Source organism: Coregonus clupeaformis, chromosome 7 (genome assembly GCF_020615455.1).
Source record: "Coregonus clupeaformis isolate EN_2021a chromosome 7, ASM2061545v1, whole genome shotgun sequence".
In the NCBI taxonomy this organism is placed as follows: Eukaryota; Metazoa; Chordata; class Actinopteri; order Salmoniformes; family Salmonidae; genus Coregonus; species Coregonus clupeaformis.
The window spans coordinates 44,934,293-44,950,320 of record NC_059198.1 but is presented as its reverse complement, the minus strand read 5'-3'; the positions used below and the strand labels follow the sequence as shown (position 1 = coordinate 44,950,320).

General features: G+C 42.1%; 1 protein-coding gene across 3 annotated transcripts in view; it reads left to right on the top strand.

Annotated features, from left to right (window-relative positions):
- The first annotated feature begins 46 nt into the window (after window positions 1-46).
- LOC121569791 (protein cramped-like) overlaps window positions 47-16,028 on the top strand; it is a 35,359-nt gene continuing 19,377 nt past the window's right edge. Inside the window, exons 1-6 of one of the 3 annotated variants that reach the window (XM_041880982.1) lie at window positions 47-178; window positions 3,462-3,832; window positions 7,955-8,160; window positions 13,696-13,849; window positions 14,329-14,412; window positions 14,767-14,815. In XM_041880982.1, coding sequence (XP_041736916.1) covers window positions 3,463-3,832; window positions 7,955-8,160; window positions 13,696-13,849; window positions 14,329-14,412; window positions 14,767-14,815 — 863 coding nt within the window. In that variant the 5' untranslated portion in view covers window positions 47-178; window position 3,462. Of the gene's footprint in view, window positions 179-2,719; window positions 3,086-3,105; window positions 3,261-3,461; window positions 3,833-7,954; window positions 8,161-13,695; window positions 13,850-14,328; window positions 14,413-14,766; window positions 14,816-16,028 lie in introns of those variants that run through there. The other 2 variants (XM_041880979.1, XM_041880981.2) reach the window with 2 other exon arrangements.

The window sequence follows — 16,028 nt, the reverse complement described above, 5'->3', positions numbered from 1 at the left end:
GAAAGGTGTGACTAATTTCATTGGTTAAATTACTAAGGAGAACGCCCTAATTCTATTGTCATTTGGCTTTCCGCCTGTCTGTCATATTGGGTGCACGCGGTTTACTCGCCTGGAATGGGCCGGGCTTTGAGCGGAATTTCCATAACCGGAAAACGAACAAACATTAAAACGGTTCCAGGTATGTAGCAGTATTTAATGGTAGTGAAATAAGTTAAACTAGTGGGAACTTTTGTGAGTGTAATGTTTACTGTTCATTTTTTTGTTTATTTCACTTTTGTTTATTTTCTATTTCACTTGCTTTGGCAACGTAAACATATGTTTCCCATGCCAATAAATTCCCTTGAATTGAATTGATAGTAAATTGGTGGCGCGTGTGATGTTGGTTCTAGGCGGGGAACATACCATAGAAATCTATCTATCTAGACTAGATTATATTTATATGCCCCATTTCTATACCACACTTTGCAGATTAAGGGATTCGATTAATATCACCCGGGCGCCCGTGTAGGCGTGTTATGCACTGGCTAAACGTTAATTGCATTCGATTTGGAACCAGGCTGCCTCCCGGGCTTGAGCCAGCAGGTCCGGGCTCTGTCCTGCGACTGCGAAGTTTGCTTAAAACAAAAGTTACGTAATTAAGCACGTGTAATAATTTGTATAGCGCTTTTAATTACAGCAAGAATCTCAAATAGCTCTTAAAACAACAAAACATTTCAGTTAGCCCATGGACATTTCTGTGTGGAATATCTTTCACGGTCATCCACAGAGCAGAGGCGGGTCATATCCTGTGTCCAATCCACTCTCCATGCGCACCTTTCTCCCCCACTGGGTCCACATCTCATCTGACTGAGGCCCAGATGAAGGGTTGAGTAGGGGGGAAACAATGGTCAGACCCAGGGGGGAAACTTTAGTGAACCTCTGCCATATTCAACAGTCTCCAGGCCTCTGCCATCTCGTTTCAAATAAAAACACAGTTAGCTACAGTAGCTAGCTAGCTAAACAGCTAGCTTCTCAGTTCAGTTTAGGTAAAATAACTGACTTGACAGTCTTGCACTGCTGTGGATCAATATACATATATATATATATATATATATATATATATATATATATATATATATATATATATATATATATATATATACAATCAAAACTTAATTAGCTAACAAAATAAAAAAGTTGATTAAAAAAGATTCTGTCAAAAAACACCTAAAACTATTAAAATATGTACAATATTTAGAGTTTTCTGCATAGGCGACCTCACAGCTCCATGGCAACCACGGATTCTGTGTTTTCCCATGCAAAAGTGATTGCTTTTGATAAAAACGTTTAATCTGCCTTCCCAATGAGAACTAGCTAGAAATGTCAAACATTTATTTTATGCATTTTTTAATTTCATGTTTCGATGATGCACCATGCTGCCTTGTTGTCAAAATTACCGAGTCGCGCAGATTACTGTTCGATTTGAGAAGGGCTCTCCTCCCTCCTCGGTTTCGCCAGATGACGTGACAGGTTTTGGCGGCCAATGTAAAATAACTCCCTGCGCACTCAATGACGTATGTAGATCGAGCTATCCAATGGTTCATTTGCATTCTCTTTCTCATCAACAATTGGAGCTCTTCGATGTCAATCATATGGCTTTCCCTCAACTGACCAATCACGAGATTTGTTTTTGAGTTGGAGTGGGCGTGCTTGTGCACGAGAGGGCACAGCGTTTTCTCGTCCAGACGTGAACACTAAAGTCAAGACAAGGTAATTTATGAATTGCTTAAACTCTATATCTCACTACAACTGAATACAATGATGTGCAAAATGTCGTGTGAATTTGTGCTTGAGACTATTTGTTTGTTAGCAAGTAACGTTAGTTGACTGGGATTTGTCCGCACATCGCTAGCAAACATGTCCAAAGCAAAGTTAGCTAACGTTAGTAGCTAGCACCCATGCAGCTGCTTTTTGGGTTGTGTAACCCGCTCCTCCTAAGATGTACCTATAGAAATGACACGGGTTACAAGAGGAAAGATAACAGCTGATTCTGTCTACTGATCTATCAGGTGAGGATAGCAACCACAGAATAAAGCAATCAATTAATCAATTAATCAATTAAATCTAATCAATTAATTAGATACTGCTATACTTCTGCAGGAAAATATATAATTTTTTAAAAATTTGTTTGAGTTTGAAAAGAGATTGCTGTCATTAGGTTGGACAATCATGATTAGAGAACACATACATGTGACACAGTAATACGACATTGTTGTTTGTGACTTGTTTCCCTGCATGGGAATGAATTAAGGATGCTTATTATTGTGTGTGAAACGTGCCAGTTGTTTAAAGTTGTAGCTACAGTAATGTTGGGTGAAGCAAAAAAAGAATGAAACACCTGTATCAGTGCGTGTCATTATGTTAGAAGTAATCTGTTACTTGCAAATTATAGAGAAGTTAAATGTAGTGTCTGATCAATGTGTATATGGATTAGATATTCTTGTAGTTGAACACTCAATATTATATTGTTTTTATTGATTCGAGTGCTTGTGGTTAGTTTCTCCATCAATTATATTTTAATATGATGTATAAGGTATCCGTTGTTGCTTTCTGAAGCTGAGAGTTAATATCAGAAGCAACTTGTTGATGCTTTGTTAACATCACGTCGTCAAACATCTTAATGATGAAAACAACAATTCTGGCGACGATGACGTAGTGATAAGCAAAGTCGAGACTTCGAGCGTTCTGTCCTCTTGCGGCTGTAGTAAAAACTAAAACCAGCTAGTTTATTATTCAGATTATTTTGAGCGTTTAAAGCATGTTATATAGTTAAGTGTTTGGTCAAAAATATCAGCCTATACAGATAATATTCACCTTGTTTAAGGCAATAAATTATTGAGAGTAATATTGTGGTACTCAGATAGTGAACAGTTGAGCTGCGCAGAGTTCAATTCAGTCGAAGCTGGAGCGAGGTGAAGACAGTCGCGGCTAGACCCTGTTCATGCTTTGAATATGCCCAATTTTATATACTGTTGCTTACCAAAACCGTCGGGTCGATGGTGAAAAGAAAGAAGACATCATCTGCTGTCGAAGAGCATGAAAATGGGTAACCTTGTCTGATAAAGAAGCACTTTAAATAGAGGTCGAATGTATCGAAAGGTTTTACGTTGTCGTTTCAGAGGGCGCTAAACTCAGGGGCGCTCGTATTTGAATTTCGGATAAAAATAAAACAATGTAAACTGTTAGAAGTTTAAGGTGACTAACAAAAACACACGAGCAAGGTATAGTAATATTTTGGCTTTCAAAATGTAAATGAAAACATATATAGATAGTATTTTCGTGTTTCGACAGGACGGTGAGAGGGGATTTGAAACAAACAGCGGCGGCCATGTTTAGAGAAAGAGAACGTCGTCTTTTTTAAGTTGATTTGCGTTGTGATGTCTTTTAATTGTGAAACATTTGTATTGATTGTGTTTTGCCAGGATGACAGTTGGGCTGAGAGACGGCATCGGTGTCGATGGACCGAATAATTCGGCCAGAAAGCTTGAAGGTTGTGACGAGGAGGAGAGCAGAGATCAGGGGAGCGAGGAGTGTAGTACAAAGAGAGACGGAGTGGAAATTCTTAATCCATCAACTACGGGCTGCTCCAGTTCAGCACCAGTGATTCCCACATCCGTATCGATCCCGTCTGGACCTTGCTCGAGCCAACAGCCCCTGTCATCGACAGCACCCACCCCACCGAGTCACGACCAGCATCATTTTCTGAGATCCAGCGTTCGACCCCCGAGCAAACGAATCCGGAACGATTCCATCTCCCCAACTATCAATGGTCACGGCGGGGCGAAATCGAAAGGTATGCGGTGAAAGTGTTTGTGCCTGGGGTTACCTGTTTATCTGTGTTATAGGAGTACCCCATCCCGCTACTCCTCGCTGGTAATGGACCTAGCTACTTTTGCCAATCCATTGATGATGGTTGAATATGGTCAGTGTTTTGAATGCAGGATATTGCGTCTATGCTGGTCCAATCTATACAAAACGGACACTTAAATTGTTTCTAGGCAGGAGACTGGAAACCACCATTAACTGCATTCAAGTTGCGAGGCCGTCCCATATTATTGCTTATGAGAGGGAGACCGATATAGGACAACTCTTTATGAGTTGTCAGCATTTTAATTCAGTGAGTGTTATTTATAAAAAAAAACACCCTGGAAAATATGTATTTATTTGTCAAAGGACCCGTTCAAGTAGTGTATGATTTACTACAATGCATCATGCATGTTTCTTTTTAGATATTAGATTATTGTACCATTATTACGTTTACTATATCGGTATTAATATTTTATTAAATGCACATTTTGCAATATTGGAATAATACTTGACATAAAATAATTATGACTCAACATAATATTTTTAGAAGCAGTGCTCACTCTGTTGTTGAGGATTGGGTTGTGTGTCTGTCCCTCCTGACCTGCACTTTGTGAGGTGGCGGCCAGTGTTGCTCCATGCCAGCCTCGCGTGTTGTTTTTGGAACTTCGCTCCGGTCCTCGTTGCAGGCCTGGCAAATGGAACCGACTTCCTTTCCTGCTGCCTCACTTTGCCAGCTCTTCAGCCACAGGAGGGGAGGGTCTCTGTAGTGTGTGTTGTGTTTTGGAGGACGGTGATGTTGCATGTGCCTCAGACTGTTTGTTCTGAAAGTGGCATTATAAGCAGTTGTTTTTGAAAAGCTATTTGTTACTATAGGCGTAGAGACAAGTTACTTAAGGATAGTGCAAAGTAAACCCCCCGCCTTCTGCTTCTTCTGCCCTCTTCTCAACGTGAGCTTTTGGTATGATATTTAAGTTGTGTGACACTTGCTTTTCTCTCTTGCTCACTCTCCTACTTTCTCACACTCTCACTTATTCTCTCTCTCACACACAACTCACTCTCGCATGTACACTCAATCACTCACTCACTGTCTCTCACAACACTCTCATATACACTGAACAAAAATGTAAACGCAACATGTAAAGTGTTGGTCCCATGTTTCATGAGCTGAAATAAAATCCCAGAAATGTTCCATACGCACAAAGCTTATTTCTCAAAAATGTTATGCACAAAGTTGTTTACATCCCTGTTACTGAGCATTTCTACTTTGCCAAGATAATCCATCCACCCTACAGGTGTGGCATATCAAGAAGCTGATTAAACAGCATGATCATTACACAGGTGCACCTTGTGCTGGGGAAAATAAAAGGCCACCCGGACAGCTGATGAGACTGGGTTTGCACAACAGAAGATTTTCTGCACAAACTGTCACAAACTATCTCAGGGAAGCTTATCTTGCGTGCCTGTCGTCCTCACCAGGGTCTTGACCTGACTGAAGTTCGGCGTCGTAACTGACTTACGTGGGCAAATGCTCACCTTCGATGGCTACTGGCACGCTGGAGAAGTGTGCTCTTCACGGATAAATCCTTGTTTCAACAGGCAGATGGCAGACGGCGTGTATGGTGTCATGTGGGCGAGCAGTTTGCTGATGTCAACGTTGTGATCAGAGTGCCCCATGGTGGCGGTGGGGTTATGATATGGGCAGGCATAAGCTACGGACAACGAACACATAATTCCATTTTGTCGATGGCAATTTGAATGCACAGAGATATCGTGACGAGATCCTGAGGACCATTGTCGTGCCATTCATCTGCTGCCATCACCTAATGTTTCAGCATGAGAATGCAAGGCCCCATGACGCAAGGATCTGTACACAATTTCTGGAAGCTGAAAATGTCCCAGTTCTTCCATGGCCTACATACTCACCAGACATGTCACCCATTAAGCATGTTTGGCATGATCGGGATCGATGTGTACAACAGCGTGTTCCAGTTCCCGCCAATATCCAGCAACTTTGCTCAGCCATTGAAAAGGAGTGGGACAACATTTCACAGGCCACTATCAAGAGCCTGATAAACTCTGCGAAGGAGATGTCGTGCTGCATGAGGCCACACCAGATACTGACTGGTTTTCTGATCCACCCCCTTACCTTTAAAAAAAGGTTTTGTGACCAACAGACTCATACAGTGGGGAGAACAAGTATTTGATAAACTGCCGATTTTGCAGGTTTTCCTACTTACAAAGCATGTAGCGGTCTGTAATTTTTATCATAGGTACACTTCAACTGTGAGAGACAGAATCTAAAACAAAAATCCAGAAAATCACATTGTATGATTTTTAAGTAATTAATTTGCATTTTATTGCATGACATAAGTATTTGATACATCAGAAAAGCAGAACTTAATATTTGGTACAGAAACCTTTGTTTGCAATTACAGAGATCATACGTTTCCTGTAGGTCTTGACCAGGTTTGCACACACTGCAGCAGTGATTTTGGCCCACTCCTCCATACAGACCTTCTCCAGATCCTTCAGATTTCGGGGCTGTTACTGTGCAATACGGACTTTCAGCTCCCTCCAAAGATTTTCTATTGGGTTCGGGTCTGGAGACTGGCTAGGCCACTCCAGGACCTTGAGATGCTTCTTACGGAGCCACTCCTTAGTTGCCCTGGCTGTGTGTTTCGGGTCGTTGTCATGCTGGAAGACCCAGCCACGACCCATCTTCAATGCTCTTTCTGAGGGAAGGAGGTTGTTGGCCAAGATCTCGCGATACATGGCCCCATCCATCCTCCCCTCAATACGGTGCAGTCGTCCTGTCCCCTTTGCAGAAAAGTTTCCACCTCCGTGCTTCACAGTTGGGATGGTGTTCTTGCGGTTGTACTCATCCTTCTTCTTCCTCCAAACACGGCAAGTGGAGTTTAGACCAAAAAGCTCAATTTTTGTCTCATCAGACCACATGACCTTCTCCCATTCCTCCTCTGGATCATCCAGATGGTCATTGGCAAACTTGAGACGGGCCTGGACATGCGCTGGCTTGAGCAGGGGGACCTTGCGTGCGCTGCAGGATTTTAATCCATGACGGCGTAGTGTGTTACTAATGGTTTTCTTTGAGACTGTGGTCCCAGCTCTCTTCAGGTCATTGACCAGGTCCTGCCGTGTAGTTCTGGGCTGATCCCTCACCTTCCTCATGATCATTGATGCCCCACGAGGTGAGATCTTGCATGGAGCCCCAGACCGAGGGTGATTGACCGTCATCTTGAACTTCTTACATTTTCTAATAATTGCGCCAACAGTTGTTGCCTTCTCACCAAGCTGCTTGCCTATTGTCCTGTAGCCCATCTCAGACTTGTGCAGGTCTACAATTTTATCCCTGATGTCCTTACACAGCTCTCTGGGCTTGGCCATTGTGGAGAGGTTGGAGTCTGTTTGATTGAGTGTGTGGACAGGTGTCTTTTATACAGGTAATGAGTGGAGAACAGGTGCAGTTAATACAGGTAATGAGTGGAGAACAGGGGGGCTTCTTACAGAAAAACTAACAGGTCTGTGAGAGCCGGAATTCTTACTGGTTGGTAGGTGATCAAATACTTATGTCATGCAATAAAATGCAAATTAATTACTTAAAAATCATACAATGTGATTTTCTGGATTTTTGTTTTAGATTCCGTCTCTCACGGTTGAAGTGTACCTATGATAAAAATTACAGACCTCTACATGCTTTGTAAGAAGGAAAACCTGCAAAATCGGCAGTGTATCAAATACTTGTTCTCCCCACTGTATCTGTATTCCCAGTCATGTGAAATCCATAGATTAGGGCCTAATTAATTTATTTCAATTGACTGATTTCCTTTATATGAACTGTAACTCAGTCAAATCTTTGAAATTGTTGCATGTTATTTTATTGTTGCTCTTATTTTTTGACTTTATTTAGTAAATATTTTCTCGACTCTTTTTCTTAACTGCACTGTTGGTTAAGGGCTTGTAAGTAAGCATTTCATGGTAAAGTTTACACCTGTTGTATTCGGCGCATGTAACAAATAAAAGTTGATTTGATGTTGCGTTTATATTTTTGTTCAGTATACTTTTCCTCACCTTCTCTCCCTCTCTCACACAGGGTCAGAAAATGGTCCCTCTCACCAGGTGTCGGCTGGTCAGTCCGGCTCCACTTCAGGCTCTACGGGGCCCTCAGGCAAGGCGGCCCCTAGAGGCCAAGGGCTTGGAGACAAGGAGGAGCCGGTGGGCAATCAGAAGAGACCCCGGAGACAGTGGGAGTCCTGGAGTGCAGAGGACAAGAACAGCTTCTTTGAAGGGCTCTACGAGGTAAGTAAACTTTTTAAGTAGTACGAAATATAAATATATATGCGCAGTGGAAGCTAATTTATAGCAATGTCGGAGGAGACCGCCTGTGCATCTTATTATTACATAATCCCAACTGGAAGCCCCCTCTAGAGTTAGCTAGGGGTCCTTTCACCAGTGTTTTCACCCTGGGTCAGGGAGTTTTTCCGGGATATAATAATATAATATGCCATTTAGCAGACGCTTTTATCCAAAGCGACTTAGTCTTGCGTGCATAAATTTTTACGTATGGGTGGTCCCGGGAATCGAACCCACTACCCTGGCGTTACAAGCGCCATGCTCTACCAATTGAGCTACAGAGGACCATGATATTAGGCTGCTTTCTTTCAAACCGCTGAAGACAATGTCTAAAAAATACAGCTTATGTTTTCTTTCCAATTAGCATTTTTATTATGAGCAACTTCATAATAAAAAGAATAATACACAGATTTTATATAGCACTTTTCATGGACTCAAAGATGTTTCAAGTCCATATTCGAAGATGCAGTACAATGTATTTTTTAAAAAATTTAACCTTTATTTAACTAGGCAAGTCAGTTAAGAACAAATTCTTATTTACAATGACGGCCTACACAGGCCAAACCCAGACGACGCTGGGCCAATTGTGATACAGCCTGGAATCGAACCAGGGTGTCTGTAGTAACGCCTCAAGCACTGAGATGTGCCTTAGACCGTTGCGCCACTCGGGAGCCCCAAATAAACTAGATTATAATAACTAGAAGCATCTATATATAGTCTTAAGTTACATTTAGGAAAATAATTGGTCTGATTACTTTGATATACTACTATATCAACCTTATTACTTTGGATTGTGGGGCTTTGAAATGTTAGATCACACATTTCATCAGAAATAACTACACTTGGACTACCACACTTTTTTTTTTTTTTTATACACTCTCCCACTATAATGCCACAGTATATGCAAACTGTAATAATAGAGCACAGAAGACAGTCATTGTTGAAGTTTTAAATAAAGAAACAACTTAATTGTTTCACAACGTATTTGAACGACAGTGGAATGTTCATGATGTCCTCTGGGTAGGCATAGGCTACTTTGTAGTTAAAGCTGCAATATGTCACTTTTTGGGCGACGTGACAACAATCACATAGAAATGTGAGTTACAGAACTGTCATTCTCATTGAAAGCAAGTCTAAGAAACGGTAGATATGTTCTATGTGTGCTATTTCTATGCTTCCCGTTCTTAAATTTAGTTTTTACGTCCTTTTACTTTAGGTTTTGTACACCAGCTGAAAATACAATATATATTTGGTTATGGAAAATATATTTCACAGTGGTTTAGATGGTACAATGATTCTCTACACAATGCTTGCTTGTTTTGTCACATAAACTGAAATTAGGCAAACTATTCAGATTTTAGCAACCAGAAAATGGCAGAGCGATTTCTGCATAGTGCATCGTTAATTTTTTTGGGGAAAGTCTTTCCGTCTATACCAGAAGTAGGTTATCATTAGCATCATCACTAACCGCTACACAAAGTATAGACATACGTGCGCACTGAACACACAGATGGGTATTCCTGTGCCGTTTCAGAAAGTTGCAGGAAAATCACTGAATCGCTGACCGACTGTACTGAATAGGCTACACAACTCATTCAAATTAAAATGTCTAAACTACAGTTGTTGCGCGTAAAAACTGAAATACATTTTCACACGCAACAAAAAAGTTTCCCTCTTTAGCCTACGTATCAGATTCATCTACTGTGTTGTTATTAAATGTAACAACCTGGCTATACTCGTAATCGTATACGTAAATTGACTGTTGATACTCGTGATCGGACAAACCTGAAGTGTTTTAGTATGCATAAGTCGATGTTGGCAAAATGCCTGTATCCCAGCAGGGTTATCGTAAAAAATAAAAAGCTGCAGATTAGGAGCAGTGCCCGGAGGTGTGTGTCTTTGTAAGTGTTTGTGTGTCCTATCCTCAAAACTTGCAGCGGGCAGACATGTTTGCTGTCACTCAGTCAGAATGCGCATCTTTTTTTCCCCTACTCTTGCTTCGCTTGTTAGATATTATGCACATTGATGGCTTGCAAACGTCCTCGCCTATTGATTTATCATATTAGCTGCAGGAGGCAGCAGCAATCTAAATGATCAGACCGAAACATGCGATGAGATGTGATTGTGCGAAATATAAAGCGAGGGAACGGAGATGGCTTCATTCTATCCAATCAGAGCAGCAAGATCTTTACAGACAGGCAAACTAGCCAGTTGAGTTATTTAGAGCACAGGGTACGATCCTGAGGTGGACAGTGCACTGTTGCCTTGGCTGCCTCCTTGTAGCTGGTTTCTTGGTGTTCACAATTCTTCACATTCATTACTCTGCCTGTGTGAGTATCCATAGAAATGGCCCCGTTTGGGCTGCTCAAGGACAAGACATGAGAGAGCTGTTAGCTGACATCGACTATGTGAGTGGATATGTGAGTGGCGCGAGGAGCGAAGCATGTCCAATTTGACTGGAGCACGGAGCAAGTTTCCCAAAGGCTGGAGCGTCTGACTTGTCGCCCACTTCAATTTCGCTCAAGTAGCGCTCACTTCACAAGCTCAGTGCATGCCCAGCATGCATTTGTAGACCACTTGTGTGCTGCTATAGCCTCTTGCTTTAGCTACTGTCATGTTAGCTAAATATTTTCCATTGATAATTTTTGTGTGATTTTTGTTGTCAGCACATTCAACTATGTAAAGAAAAAAGTATTTAATAAGATTATTTCATTCATTCAGATCTAGGATGTGTTATTTTAGTGTTCCCTTTATTTTTTTGAGCAGTATATATATATATATATATATATATATATCAGTGAGGGGAAAAAAGTATTTGATCCCCTGCTGATTTTGTACGTTTGCCCACTGACAAAGACATGATCAGTCTATAATTTTAATGGTAGGTTTATTTGAACAGTGAGAGACAGAATAACAACAAAAAAATCCAGGAAAACGCATGTCAAAAATGTTATAAATTGATTTGCATTTTAATGAGGGAAATAAGTATTTGACCTCTCTGCAAAACATGACTTAGTACTTGGTGGCAAAACCCTTGTTGGCAATCACAGAAGTCAGACGTTTCTTGTAGTTGGCCACCAGGTTTGCACACATCTCAGGAGGGATTTTGTCCCACTCCTCTTTGCAGATCTTCTCCAAGTCATTAAGGTTTCGAGCCTGACGTTTGGCAACTCGAACCTTCAGCTCCCTCCACAGATTTTCTATGGGATTAAGGTCTGGAGAGTGGCTAGGCCACTCCAGGACCTTCATGTGCTTCTTCTTGAGCCACTCCTTTGTTGCCTTGGCCGTGTGTTTTGGGTCATTGTCATGCTGGAATACCCATCCACGACCCACTTTCAATGCCCTGGCTGAGGGAAGGAGGTTCTCACCCAAGATTTGACGGTACATGGCCCCGTCCATTGTCCCTTTGATGCGGTGAAGTTGTCCTGTCCCCTTAGCAGAAAAACACCCCCAAAGCATAATGTTTCCACCTCCATGTTTGACGGTGGGGATGGTGTTCTTGGGGTCATAGGCAGCATTCCTCCTCCCCCAAACACGGCGAGTTGAGTTGATGCCAAAGAGCTCGATTTTGGTCTCATCTAACCACAACACTTTCACCCAGTTCTCCTCTGAATCATTCAGATGTTCATTGGCAAACTTCAGACGGGCCTGTATATGTGCTTTCTTGAGCAGGGAAACCTTGCGGGCGCTGCAGGATTTCAGTCCTTCACAGCGTAGTGTGTTACAAATTGTTTTCTTGGTGACTATGGTCCCAGCTGCCTTGAGATCATTGACAAGATCCTCCCATGTAGTTCTGGGCTGATTCCTCAACGTTCTCATGATCATTGCAACTCCAAGAGGTGAGATCTTGCATGGAGCCCCAGGCCGAGGGAGATTGACAGATCTTTTGTGTTTCTTCCATTTGCGAATAATCGCACCAACTGTTGTCACCTTCTCACCAAGCTGCTTGGCGATGGTCTTGTAGCCCATTCCAGCCTTCTGTAGGTCTACAATCTTGTCCCTGACATCCTTGGAGAGCTCTTTGGTGGAGAGTTTGGAATCTGATTGATTGATTGCTTCTGTGGACAGGTGTCTTTTATACAGGTAACAAACTGAGATTAGGAGCACTCCCTTTAAGAGTGTACTCCTAATCTCAGCTCGTTCCCTGTATAAAGACACCGGGGAGCCAGAAATCTTTCTGATTGAGAGGTGCTCAAATACTTATTTCCCCCATTAAAATGCAAATCAATTTATAACATTTTTGACATGCGTTTTTCTGGATTTTTGTTTTGTTATTCTGTCTTTCACTGTTCAAATAAACCTACCATTAAAATTATAGACTGATCATGTCTTTGTCAGTGGGCAAACGTACAAAATCAGCAGGGGATCAAATACTTTTTTCTCTCACTGTACATACATACATACATACATACATACATACATACATACATACATACATACATACAAACAATGGGGAGAACAAGTATTTGATACACTGCCGATTTTGCAGGTTTTCCTACTTACAAAGCATGTAGAGGTCTGTAATTGTTATAATAGGTACACTTCAACTGTGAGAGACGGAATCTAAAACAAAAATCCAGAAAATCACATTGTATGATTTTTAAGTAATTAATTTGCATTTTATTGCATGACATAAGTATTTGATACATCAGAAAAGCAGAACTTAATATTTGGTACAGAAACCTTTGTTTGCAATTACAGAGATCATACGTTTCCTGTAGGTCTTGACCAGGTTTGCACACACTGCAGCAGGGATCTTGGCCCACTCCTCCATACAGACCTTCTCCAGATCCTTCAGGTTTCGGGGCTGTCGCTGGGCAATACGGACTTTCAGCTCCATCCAAAGATTTTCTATTGGGTTCAGGTCTGGAGACTGGCTGTGTGTTTCACTGTAAATCCAATGTGATAACTATAGTATTCGTAACTAGCATTGAAAATGTTTGATACATTTTTCTCTAAAAATATCTCCCTAATTTCTGAATCACGCTTGTAACGACAGTGGGCTATAGTAGCCTAAGCTTCGGAGGGGCAGGTTGCCTACACACTCACACACTGGTAAAGATTTTCATCTGGCAGGCAGACACTGGAATAAGTTTGAGTGACCGAGTGATGGCTTTGCACAGGCGCCTTGTAGCGTTTTAATTTTTTTTGTGGGATAAAAAGAAATGTCTGGAACGTAAAATAACGTTATTAACAGATTCTGATCCGGAACAGAATAATCACTTTCGTTCCGGAACAGTATAGATCACTTTCGTTCTGATTCTGTATTTATTTTCCGGTTTTCTGTTCTGTTCCCTGAATCGGTTCCAACTCCTGATACAAGCACACTATTCCAGACTGATCTGCACATTTTTAAAGTTTGAATGACGTTTCTAGCTTTAACTGTTGTAATAATAATAATCTCCATTGACCAGAGGAAGAGTGCCCCCTACTCCAACACAACTTCCATATCTCTAGTGGTGTCTCTTTCGCTCTCTGTAGTATGGGAAGGACTTTGAGGCGATCCAGACGAACATAGCTTTGAAGCATAAGAAGAAGGGGAAGCCAGCCAGCATGGTGAAGAACAAGGAGCAAGTCCGACACTTCTACTACCGCACCTGGCACAAGATCTCCAAGCACATCGACTTTGCCAACGGTAAGCTATCTTATCTCTGTCTCTCTCTGTCTCGCTCTCTTCTCTCTCTCGTGACTTCTCAAATAGAAATCTCCACTCACTTCTTGCTTGTTTGCACAGTCTCACTTTTTTTTTTTTATGTCCGCGTTTCAGTTTGTTGACTAAAACGTTGACCTTCAAAATCAAAGTGTGAAACTGCAAGCAACCAGCTTTTTATGAAGACAAGTTGGCATTCGCAAGTGAAACTTTGCATACAGGTTGCAGGCAATCTGCATTCATTTCTTCTTTTGAATCCTATTATTTTTGTCATACACACACACACACACACACACCTGCAAGCGACTCATTAAATGTGCAAGAGCGTTAAACTCTGTCTTTTGATCTTTTCGTCAGTGTGAGACCCATTTCAATTGTTTGTGGAGCACCCAAGATCACTGGTGTGCTGTAGTTTTTCTTTTAATTTTTATTCCCTAACATGCCCAGTTCCTCCTGTCCCACAGTGTACTCCCGTGTGCTGAAGAAGTCCTCTCAGGAGCTGTACGGTCTCATCTGCTACGCCGAGCTCCGGAAGAAGGTTGGAGGATGTGAGTCAAGCAGGGTGGGACGCCTGTATTTGTCTGTGTCTTGGATGGTGTGTTTGTGACACACCAGCCTCAGTCTGGCTCTGTTTCTGCTGCTGGGACTGGTTGGCTGCGAGGGAGCTGATTAAGTGTTGGGCTGGGCCCGGCCGGGGTCATGGGGGACAGTTAAGTGTGGCGCAGGTCATGAGGGATGTTATGTAATTAATGTCCTTTGTCTGTGTTAGTCTTGTTCCCAAAGATGGCAAGCTTTTCTACCTCTGTTGCAGGTCATTGCAGATGTTATGTTAATGTCTGTGTTGTCTTTACAACGCAAGAGCAAGGAGGTACTAGCTTTTCTAACTCTGTTGTTGTTCATAGTGATGGATGATAAGAACGTGGCCAAGCTTAACGAGCTCATCCAACAGGGGTAAGACTGAGACCAAAAATGATACCAATGTAACCACAAAATATACCACCTATTTTCTTCAAAACGTTAGAGTTATAAGTAGTTTATTTGTTTATACATTTTAAATAAACCGTTATATACACTAACCGGACAGTTTATTATGTACACCCATCTAGTACCTGGTCGGTACCCCCTTTGCCTTTAGAACAGCCTGAATTCTTCAGGGCATGGATTCTACAAATAGGAAACGTTCCACAGGGATGTTGGTCCATGCTGACGCGATGGCATCACGCTGTTGCTGCAGATTGGCCTGCGGTACACCGCCGCCACCAACCTGTACCGTTGACACCAGGCAGGATATGTCCGTGGACTCATGCTGCTTACGCCCAATCCTTACTGTGCCATCCGCATGATGCAACAAGAACTGTGATTCCACTCCTCAATTGTCCGGTGTTGGTGATCGCGTGCCCAACTGAAGCCGCTTCTTCTTGTTTTTAACTGATAAGAGTGGAACCCGGTGTGGTCATCTGCTGCAATAGCCCATCCGTGACAAGGATCGACGAGTTGTGTGTTCCGAGATGCCGTTCTGCACACCACTGTTGTACTGCGCCGTTGTTTGTCTGTTTGTGGCCCGCCTGTTAGCTTGCCATTCTCCTTCGTCCTCTCTCATCAAAGAGCTGTTTTCACCCACAGGACTGCGGCTGACAATGTTTTTAGTCGCACTGTCATGCATGAAAAGCCCAGGAGGGCTGCCGTTTCTGAGATACTCGATCCGGTGTGCCTGGCACAGACGATCATACCATGCTTCAAGTCGCTTATGTCACTCGCTTTGCCCATTTCAAATGTTCAGTCAAACAGTAACTGGATGCCTGTCTGCCTGCTTTATATAGCAAGCCACGGCCACGTGACTCACTGTCTGGAGGAGTGAGCCATTTTTGTGAACAGGGTTGGTGTACCTAATAAACTAGCCGGTGTAGATAGATATATACTGAACAAAATATAAACGCAACGTGTAAAGTGTTGGTCCCATGTTTCATGAGCTGAAATAAAAGATCCCAGAAATATTCCATATGCAAAAAAAAACGTATCTAAATAATGTTGCACAAATTTGTTTACGCCCCTGTTAGTGAGCATTTCTCCTTTGCCAAGATAATCCATCCATCTGACAGGTGTGGGATATCAAGAAGCTAATTAAACAGCATGATCATTACACAGGTGCACCTTGTGCTGGGGT